Source organism: Carassius auratus, chromosome 49 (genome assembly GCF_003368295.1).
Source record: "Carassius auratus strain Wakin chromosome 49, ASM336829v1, whole genome shotgun sequence".
Taxonomy (NCBI): Eukaryota; Metazoa; Chordata; class Actinopteri; order Cypriniformes; family Cyprinidae; genus Carassius; species Carassius auratus.
The window spans coordinates 10,637,361-10,648,950 of record NC_039291.1 but is presented as its reverse complement, the minus strand read 5'-3'; the positions used below and the strand labels follow the sequence as shown (position 1 = coordinate 10,648,950).

At 37.3% G+C, this 11,590-nt stretch overlaps 1 protein-coding gene across 5 annotated transcripts in view; it reads left to right on the top strand.

The window, feature by feature from the left end:
* Nucleotides 1-1,053: 1,053 nt before the first annotated feature.
* LOC113066177 (SH3 domain-containing kinase-binding protein 1-like) overlaps nt 1,054-11,590 on the top strand; it is a 43,739-nt gene continuing 33,202 nt past the window's right edge. For 2 of the 5 annotated variants that reach the window (XM_026237912.1, XM_026237908.1), the window contains exon 1: nt 1,056-1,369. In XM_026237912.1, coding sequence (XP_026093697.1) covers nt 1,366-1,369 — 4 coding nt within the window. In that variant the 5' untranslated portion in view covers nt 1,056-1,365. Of the gene's footprint in view, nt 1,370-11,590 lie in introns of all 5 variants that reach the window. The other 3 variants (XM_026237910.1, XM_026237909.1, XM_026237911.1) reach the window with 3 other exon arrangements.

Genomic DNA, 11,590 nt, shown 5'->3' with positions numbered 1-11,590 from the left:
GCTGGCAGTAAAAATATATCTTGATCTATGTTGATGCCTAAAGCATTCTCTGGAAGACTTTTTCTTCCTCTTTCAATGCTTTCACCTGCAGTCTATCTCTGTCCTGTTGCTATAGTGTGTCTCTGTCCTCACTTGGTATCCAAACCATTAGTCCACAGCAGCTGACTGAATTTTCTGCTGTCTAAATCACATTCCTCCGTCTCTGTGTGGTTATGTGATTAGTAGTCATCCCAGCATTAATAGTGCTATAATACAGCATGGATCTAATCAGATAAGCCCCACTAAAACACAACAGGGGAAAGCCTGGTTCAATTTTTTTATATTCGAATATTCATTAAAGAGCCATGGCCAAAAATTAATCAAACTGGCTGTTGTATCCTAGACTAGACACAAGGTGGCAGCAGTGGCTAATGGAAACCACATAACAGGACATTTGCAAGTGCACACAAATGGGGATTTGGGATTATTTGTTTTAACAATAGAAATTTAGAGCTCGTATGTATTTTATACAAATGAATCCACGCTCTATAATATAACTGTAATTATTTGTAAAATATGGTTAGGTCCAATCAGCCACAGAGTTCATATAATAACATTTTATTTAGGGTACTTACCCTATTATATACCCTAATATCAAAGTGACCATATTTCCTGTAAGTGTTACATTTTGTAATAGCAGCCCTCTATTTGACATTGCACCGTATAGAAATAAGTAGTAGAATTATTATACAAATTTGGGAATATTACAATATTATTTAAACAAAGCACTGGCAAGTCTCCCTATAGATTACATTACTTTCAGACACTTTAAACTTATTCGAAAATAACCAAATTTGTTAGAAGACTTCAGTGATTAATCTCTATAATGATCAGTATCGATTTTTTTTTTATTTTTTTTTTTTTAGAAACAATCAACTGTGATCTGCAGGCATAGTCTGCAGGCTCCAGGTATTTGTTTGTTAAACAGCGGAAATCCCGTTCGATGTCCTCGATCATTACAAGCGCATCTCTCCAGTTTCTCGCGAGAACTTTCGGTTCACGAGCGCCACTGAGCGCAGTGACGGCAAGCTGGAGTTAGTAAAGCGACGGAGGCAAAACTGTAGTGAAGCTTCTTACGGCTGGGGCAACATCCACATCATCTCTTCCCCCTCTGCATTGTTGCCCCTGACCTTTTTTTGCTCGTTTTAATGAGGGGCATAATAATCTGTAAGAAAAATGCTTAGAAGCCGCGTTGCTCTTTGATTGTAAGTGCTTATTTGCGGTATTTCCGACCCGGGGGCTTCATCTCCTGCAAGTAGCGGATTTCTGGCTTTTTCTACATTGAAAGACATCCTACACAAACACGCCGCGTAAACAAGTTCATAAATGGGTGAGTACAACAGATTTGTGTAAAGACCGGTTATTTTAAGCAAGATCTTGACCAGAGTGTGTTATTGATGTGGCATACAATACATTAACGAAACTGAAAATCATTGATAGTGCTTGCATCATGCATCCGTCGCTCTCATTAGAACTACATTGAAAGAAGATCTGATGATTTCAAGATGTGGACACGTTTGCATGTTTTTCCTCTCCTCCGCTGCTCGGAGATCATGAGGAGTTAAAAGCTGAATTTCATTTCCCTCTGAGGTTTCCTTCTCTCATCCAGCTGTCCGTTATGTTTCTATTCACAGATGTGGTTTTTGCTACGTTGTTTCATATGAGGAACCCTCCTTTTAATATACATGTCATATCATTAGCACATTACATTGCAACGGAAACTGTTAATGTATTTTTAATTGCTATTTTAAAATTGCCAGTATCAGCATAAACTTTACTAGATTGGCTGTCAGTAACTATTAAACAATGCATATATTCTATTTTCAGATATTTTAGTGAATATTAAGTAAATATATGTGTAAAGTAAGTGTTCATTTGAATTCAATGCATTGTTTCCAAAAGGAAAACAAAACTGATATTGAGATTCAATTATGTCTAAATGTAAAAGTTAAAATGCTTTGTATTTTGTATAGCACTAAAGTCGGCATTAAACATAAAAATTCACCCTATATATTTTCTAAATGCATATTATTGATCTTCTTGTAAAGTTTTAAGCATGCATGTTTAATTTTTTAGATTTGTATATTTTGGACATGATCATTTTAATCAAAATGTCATAACTTGATCTTCTGGTGAACAAAGTCCCAGCAGTATATTTTCTTTCTTTTTCGATTTCAATTGGAATATACATCAAAATACGGAAGAGAAGGCTGGTTGCTACTTCCGTTTCATTCATTATGACCTTTAAGTAGAAAAAATTGAATAACATTGAACAAGCTGATTTTCTGTATTTAGTTCAAAAGGCAGAAAATGTTCCTTGCATAAGGTTGTATCGGTTAAAATCGCGTTATGTGCTATGTTCTTGAAATAGGGTATAAATAGTTTGTACGTGTGTTTTTTTAAACAGACTTTTAGACAGTTTATCAAAGTCCATAGCTTGGCAGCGGCAGCCAAAGCTGTTTTTAGCATTTCAGCCCAAAAAAATAGTTGCTGGTGTCGTTTTCTTACATTGCACTGATGATAAAACAGGATGACAGACATTTTTGAAGAATTCCACACTATTGTGGAATGAGATGTTCAGAACTGCAGTCATCACTGTAACCTCAAATGTTGTGTCATGCTAAGCAGATCAGAGCCTATCATTGACAATGGATTACAACCATTGGTGATTTACATTAACAAACTAAAAACACTAATTGAAGCACTAACAGATGTACGATCCTCTTATGATCCATTCTGTTCTATCCACTCTCCCGTGACGAATTCATTAAAACTGGAGCATCTTTGACAAAACACCAGCGTGAGACAGTCGAACATGTGTCTCTGATCTTTCGGCAAGATTCATCAAAGCGTTTAGATCAACAGAGATACGTGTTGAAAATTGAAACAGCACAATATAGGTTTTGAGCACATTGCACAGCACATTTGGTTACATTCTTCAGTGACTAAAAGCCATCCCTGTACAGACCTACCAGAGTGTTTGTTAGGAAAAGGTTTAGTTAGTTTCTGCTTAAATATAAACACTAATGGTTATTAATGACAGAGGGCCAGCTGTGTGTACCAACTATTACAAAAAAATAAATCAATTGTCACAAACAGCACTACGGGAATTATCGAGCCATGCTCTGCTCTAAGTTAAAAAGCGAGTAAAAAAAGAAAAAGGAAATTATGTGCAAACAACTTTTGATTGTATATAATAGTACCTTGAAGGGTTACCCAAAAATGAAAATTCTCTTCTTATTAACCCACTTTTATGTTGTTCCAAACCTGTACAACTTTCTTTCTGTCAAGTTATGTTGCAGATAAGAGTAAGTAAGATTTGAGGAATATACAGTGGAAGTCAATCAGGTTCAAAACAATACTGGAGCCCATTCACTTTTATTGTAGAGACAGAAATACAGCAAGACATTTTTTTAAATCTGTCACATTATAATTCGTGTTCTACAGAAGAAACAAAGTTATACAGGTTTGGAACAACGTGAGGCCTGTAACTTTAATGGTAATGCCAAAGAGGAACAATATCATTGGAATCGCTATCAGAATAATATTTTTCAGCTGATGAATCCTTAAAAGCATTGACAGCCAATCAGAATCTTTTGCTGCAAGCTTTGGGATTTTGGAAAGTGTGCACTGTACTCCGGTCTCTTTACTATCATGGCTGCTGTGTCATGCTCATTCATTGCCTTTTGGCAGAGAACAGGGAAGTGGTGAGAGAGGTATGTTTCTGTGTATGATAAGTTCCCGTTATGTAGTGGAGCATTTACACATCTACCTCATGTTCCTCCATGATATGATAGTTGCTCTTTTATTGCCAGTGGAAACAGTGTAGGGGAACCATTAGCAGTTGTACTTACCACAAGATTTGTAAGATCTACACATCGGCAACTTCTTTTGTTTATGGTTATTTGGCTAATTTGATTATTCTTTCAGCCTTCAACAAGAGTATTTTCTGCTCGCCGTTTAACACATCTTGCATGTTTAAAAACATTGCTGTCGATTTCCTCTTGAATGCAGCACAGAAATTTCCTGCAGATGCCTTCTGACTCTGAGCATCCCTATGCTGGGTAATAGTAATCATAGATCTTTATAAAATATTCCAGAAGAGCTATTCTGGATGGAATTAACACAATATGTTTATGTGCATGGCACCATAGGGAAATGCACAATATGCAATAATAAAAACCATAAGGTTTTGTATTAAAAGGAAAAAATAAAGTTTTCTTCAAAAAGAAAGAGTTATGTGTGTTTTGGAGCATGAGTAATCGTTGATGTCTCAAGTCTGCGGGAGATTGCTTCATTCAAGAATAAAAGTCATGTCACCTCATGCGATAAAAGAGAAGTTCCACGGCTAGTGTGAGAGTTTTGTACGATATTGTGTACAAAATATCACATACAGTTGAAAAAACATCTTCTGAAAAAGCTTTTGTAGATTAATAATGTAAGTGTTGATGCACTCCCTGAATATATATCTGCAGCAGGATGTTCTAACAACAGAATGGTTTTTACATGCAAACACCTTCATGATTTCTTAACGTGTCAGACTTCGGAGCAGTCATTTTTAAGAGAGAGTAGTTGTAATGAAAGTTGTAATGATGAAACACTCAAAGTTTGTTGAGTGTTGGCTTTAAGGGAAGTAGTGTTAGACTTTGTGTTTAGGAATCGAAAGCAAGAGTTTCTGTCCTACATACTGCATCATTTAATGGCATGTTAACTACATGTTTTATGCTTCTGGGAAAAGTGCGGCATTTTATGTCTCTACATTTCTGCACATGACCCAAGTCTAACCCTCATAATCAGTGGCATGGCCGACAAAATTTGGGAAGCCAGGACACATGGCGAGCCACATGTGGTCATGCATTTAAGAGGATCTTGCCCTTTTCTTCTATAGAGGTCCTGTAAATTTGTGGTTTGCTTGGCAGAAACTAGGATTGTAGTGGTATACCAGTATCACTATTTCATGATGTTAAAATTGATGGACATATTACAGTGTACATTTGCTTATTTACAATGCTGTGGAGCTGTGCAGGTCATCGGAATACAGTATTTGATTCCGGCCTCCAATGATTATAAAAATACAATAATCAAGATAAATGAAAGTGACATACAGCCAAGTATGGTGACCCACACTCAGAATTCATGCTTTGCATTTAACCCATCCCTAAGTGCACACACACACACACAGCAGTGAACACACACCCGGAGCAGTGGGCATCATTTATGCTGTGGCGCCCGGGGAACAGTTGGGGGTTCGGTGAATTGCTCAAGGGCACCTCAGTTGTGGTATTGCTGGCCCGAGACTCGGACCCTCAACATTAGGGTTAGGAGTCAAACTCTCTAACCACTAGGCCACAACTTCCCTACGAATGATTATTCCGCCCTGTTTCCAGTGCATGAGCTCAGAGGCGGAACAGAACTCGGACAAACAAGTGAAGTGAAGGTGATGTTTGGCCTTTGGTGCATACAGTATGAGTGTTCGGTGCCTTGCTCACTTCAGTCATAGTATTGAGGATGGAAGAGGTACCAATACTCAAACCCAAGACTTGTAGGATACAAGTACGACTCTAACTTTTATGCATTACTGCCTAATAGCATAAGCAAAGTGAACTTTTAGTTTAAGATGCATGCCTAAATAGTCTAATGTGTACACAAAAATGTGCTGAAATATGGAGCTTGGTGATTATTCACGTAAATTCTCATCTGTCATGACTTAAGAGAATGTAAACAGTTGTGAATGAAAATACGTGTGTAACAGTAAATTGGATCATTGCGGCTCTTGAAGTGACTTAATGTTGTGCTTAATATTAAAGGGGGGGTGAAATTCTCGTTTTCACTCAATATCCTGTTAGTCTTGAGTACCTATAGAGTAGTACTGCATCCTTCATAACTCCAAAAATTCTTTATTTTTATTATATTCATAAGAGAAAGATAGTCTGTACCGATTTTTCCCGGAAAAACACGACCGGCTGGAGGCATCTCCGGCATGGGAGGCGGACGCACTAACAAGGAAGCAGAGATATTTGAAGCAGTTTTACTCACAGCCTGCGGTTCCAACACACGACCGTGACCCTTTTTCGTTGGGATTGCATCATCCTTAAGAAATAAACGATACGCAAATCCGTCGTCACACTGGGCCTTGTTTATAAAACAAGCATCTTCGAAATGCAGGGAACAAACACAAACACTTGCACAACTCCGTTGATGCTCTGTAAAAATAAACTCCATCCACTGGTCCCTTAATGCTGTTTTTTTTTTGGTAATCTGTGCAGGGTTGTCTTGCCCTGGCAACCAAAAATATACTTCATTTGTGACATTTCGCGACGCTTTCGCTCTGATCAGTGATTGTCTGTGCTCAGCCTCTCAGTGCTGTGCTATACGGGAGCGCGCGCTCTTCCGGGAGAAGTGCCCTCAGGACCCATATAAGGAAATTCCGCTCCATCTAACGTCACACAGAGCCATACTTGAAAAAAACTTTCCGAAACTTGTGACAAACCGGAAGGAGTATTTTTGGAACAGAAATACTCCTTCAAACGTACAACTTAATTTTTGAAACTTTGTCCATGTTTAGCATGGGAATCCAACTCTTTAACAGTGTAAAAAACTCAGTATGCATGAAATAGCATTTCACCCCCCCTTTAATCAGACAACAAAAGACGGAGAAAATCACTCACTGCTTTTTACTGGAAGACTTTTTTAGCTTTAGTAAGAAACAAAAAAAGTTGAATTCTTCCATTGAAAACCAGACCATAGCGCAGTGTAGTGAAATGGGTCAGGCCTACGCCTGCGTTCGTAGCACCGCTCTAAATGTGATATGCTTGTGTTGGAATCTGCTCATTATCACAGTGGTTGTTTGTGTCTGGTTACTGGCTTTATGCAGTTATATTTGGCCCACAGTTCATTCAGTATACATTCTGAGGTGTGTAATGGGTCAGGATGGCATGAAATGGTTTGGCTGTGAAGGATATCATCTGTGTTCTTTTCTTTGACTCATCCTGGAGTCACTCTGAGCCGTTCACACCTAATGCTCGTCCAGTCTTGAGCATGAGGCTGTATAAAAATACTTTTGCCAATGTAATTCATTTAATTCATGTCGGTTCCATCTAATGCAATCTAATAACATAAATTTGATTAACCTTAAGGTAGAGCCAGTCGGTCTGAGTCAGTATGAGAGAATGAACAATTTAAAATCAGCTGTAAGTCACAGGCTTCCCATAGACAAGAACAATGAAGGATTTTAGTTCAGCTCAATCACATCATTAGCCAAAAAGGTTATTTGTCCAAAACTGGAATATTATTGATCTTGTTCCGAGTCAGTGGAAAATAACAATAATGCTTGTATCTCTTAACTTATGCAGTGAATCACTGGGTACAAGGCTTATATGATCGACATTAACACTTGTTCGGGAGTGGATTTTGTTAAGGAGCAAGTGAAAAAGTCTTACTTGCCAGACCGGACAAGTAACCTGATTTAAACATCAATAACACTGAACTGAAACTATTGCGAGAATGTGATTTTATTACTTTCAGTGTAAACGGTGACTTATTAATATTATAATATATTATAATTAAACAGATTTTTGACTATTTTTGCTCCATTTCGCAAAAAAAATAGTTCTAAGCAAAGCCACAGCAGAACAGTCACACATCTCTGAGCAACACACAACAGTGTTTTCATTTTTGAACTAATCAGGTGAGTCAATGATTCAATGAGCTATTCATAAAGGCCCTGTCCCAAATCGCACCCTAAACCCTCACAGTCTTCCTCTGAGTCCACACTTTTGTGACATATTGGCGCTTTGACTGTTGGGTTGAAGTCTGCCGCAGAGCTCACCTCAGTGCGGACTCGGGAAAAGTGTGCAATGCATCTAATAAAGTTAGGAAAATATTGACCTTAATAAAGTTAAAATGTGTCCTAGAAATCCATTTAAGGCAAGTATTACAAATATGCTGATTAAAGTAAAACCTGATAGAGCACTGAGACCATTGCTTCAGATTAAATTTACACCAAAAAAAAAAATATATATATATATATATATATATACAGTACAGACCAAAAGTTTGGACACACCTTCTCATTCAAAGAGTTTTCTTTATTTTCATGACTATGAAAATTGTAGATTCACACTGGAGGCATCAAAACTATGAATTTACACATGTGGAATTATACATGGAATTATATACATAACAAAAAAGTGTGAAACAACTGAAAATATGTCATATTGTAGCCACCTTTTGCTTTGATTACTGCTTTGCACACTCTTGGCATTCTCTTGATGAGCTACAAGAGGTAGTCACCTGAAATGGTCTTCCAACAGTCTTGAAGGAGTTCCCCGAGAGATACTTAGCACTTGTTGGCCCTTTTGCCTTCTGTCTGCGGTCCAACTCACCCCTAAACCATCTCGATTGGGTTCAGGTCCGGTGACTGTGGAGGCCAGGTCATCTGGCGCAGCACCCCATCACTCTCCTTCTTGCTCAAATAGCCCTTGATGACTTCAGTGTGACTCTACAATTTTCATAGTCATGAAAATAAAGAAAACTCTTTGAATGAGAAGGTGTGTCCAAACTTTTGGTCTGTACTGTATATTTATTTATTTTATTTTTTCAGACAAGTAATTTTTTTACTCAGGTGAATGACATGTCAAGGCTAAATGTTGCAGGGGACACAAATAATACATCTAAAATTGTACTTGTACAATTGTAATTGTAGGATATTTATATACAGCGGAAACGTGGTTAGTTTGGGTTAGTTTTGGGCTAGTTTTAAATAGCAGTTGGGTGTGCAAACGTTGATCACACTACAAACAATACAAAACTATAATACATTAAGAATGAATTGTTTAACTGGGTCTTCAGTTTATGATTAGCTCAGCTCACATCTTATCTGACTATTCTTCATGTTTCAGTCGTTCTTTCAACACGTGACAGCCCCATAAGCTTTGACCATAGACTGTATAAAAGGAGTTACGCTGGCAACAGATCTGTGTGTTTATTTATTTATTATTATTATTATTACTTTATGATTTTAAGTTTACTGCCTTAATGTTTTAATGTGTGTATTGTTTAATAAAAAAAAAAAAAAAGACTGTATAAAAGGCTTTAACCTATCGTTCGTTCTTTTGTCACGTGACGTGAAGGCATTGGATAGAGAAATTAATTTACAAGCTTCCTTACAAACGGGTGCATAGTCATTATTATTATTATTATTATCAGCATCATTAATATTATAATTATTAATTACTCTTAAAGTTACTGCGTTTCTGATCTCAAACTGTAGCTTTGAGTAATTATTTATAGTTCCTCTTACAGATCAGATTAAATGAACAAAGCCGTCCCCATATTTTGAATTTCTTACTCTGAATATATCAGAATATAATTATTAGTATCAGATGTATCAGTACTATGATAACTGGATCCTGACTAATACTATTTCACTCTCTCTTGACCTTTAAAAAAAGCAGAAGAAAGACAAGAATTAATAAGAAACAGCTTTGTTGTTTTTATGCTTTTGTCTGTTTTGTCGTGTCGTCGAGTGTAAATGTGTTTGTGTGGAACAGCTGAAGAAGGGTTGTGCTGAAAAGTCAGACAGAGGCTGACATTTGTGGTGGGTCTGGCGGAGATTCAAGACAAACTCCTGTATTCTCGGTGCAGGGGTGTAAGTGTGGGTGGGAGGCTTTTCTGCAAGATTTCACCATGTTTAGTTTATGTAAGCAACGTCACATCTTTATTTCGAATCCAAACCTCAAACAACCGGAAGATGACAAAGGGACAATAAGTGAGAGAGAAGATACTGCTCAAAAGAAAATCACAGATGGACCTTGAATGTTATCAAGGGGTAGCACAACGTCTTTAACAGAATGAAAGATCTTTCATTGTGTTTCAAGCCCCTAGAGAAGTCAAGGAAGAATAGTTGTGATTTCAGATTAAAATTGAACACCCATCTGTTATAAATTGTATATATTTCCCAATCCTTGTATGTTTATTTTATTATATAAATATATGATTATACTGTCCTGGTAAATTGTCCATTCGTATTTGTTTTATAAGCTTTTTAAAACTAAATTCTACACTTTTCCCAACAAAACAAAGGTGAAGGAACCTATATCAATACAGACTGTAGCATTTCTGTATTTATGTGTGTGTGGGTGTGTGCCTGTAGGTTTTTTAATATCTGTTCATATGCGTAGGTGCGTTCCACCAGATGTTTGGAAGTATTCGTTACCTTTGTGTTTGTTATGGCTGCGGGCTGACCGATTTCTGTTATACGACCACATGCTTTCCTCCATGGATAGCTCAGCAGTTTCCAGAATATTCTGCAGGCTCATCTGAGGGATCATATAAGCCAATGCATTCTTGAGTAGTTAATGGTAGGGTATTGATATCCTTCTGCATGGAGCAACGGGGTTGGTTGGTATCCGAAAATCTGTAGACAGGGCTTCTGATATAGATCAAACATTGTATAGAAGACACAATGGATGTTTGCATTATACTACTGTGTGTGTGTGTGTGTGTGTGTGTGTGTGTGTGTGTGCAGTGTGCATTGCAGTGGAGTGAGGCATGGGTGTGATCTCGACTTGTGTGGCATGGCTTGATGACTCATCATTCTATCTCCATCTCTCATCTCCATCCTCACTGTAACCCCTCCTCACCATCATGACCTCATGCAAACACCCAATTATTATATATATATATATATCTATTATAATCTGTAATGTAAAAATATATTGTGACTTTAATTTCTGGTCTCCTTTCGCTTCTGCCTTGATCTCATCTAGAGTAATCCTCCTATCTGCAGCGAAAACATGATGCCTGCTTATGCTCCAGGGGCCTATTAGCTCTTATTCCTATGGAAAGACTTGTATCTTTCTTTGCTATCTCAGTAAATGTTTTATTGCATTAAATATATGATTATGTAATAAAAATATGTTAAGATGTTGTCAGAGGCAGAGCAGAGCACACATGATAAAGTATTTTTTGTCGTAAGCATCAGTATTTCTATTGTTCATTTGGGGATATGCATAAACCTTAAAGGGTGTAGTGTGTCATTTCTGCACCATAGTGCCTACGAATTAAATAAAAATAAAAATAAATCATTGATATTAAAAGTGATTACACTTACGATTTTTTACAAACAGGACAATAAAACGGGTGAAAAACTCCCTTTGACTTATATTGAAGGAGAGTCCCAAGCCATATCTAGACACCAAAAAATTATCGAGATTTGGGAATGGGCTGATTTGACTTGAAACAGTAACCGCAACCAATCAGAATGCAATAGAAACCACCCAAAACATCTTAGAATCACTTAGAAAATTCCTTAAAATCCCGCAAAACAACTTAGAACCACCTAGCAGCACCTTAGAAACCATCCAGAACACCACAGTATAGCAACAACCATCTAGAACCCTCTAGAATCAACTTAGAACACAAAGACATCCCTCCAGAACCATCCGAAATGCCGATAATCACCTATCAGTGCCCTAAAAAACAATCCGGGATACATTAGAATCATCTAGAAACACCCTATAAACAACCCAGAACAAATTATTATGACACA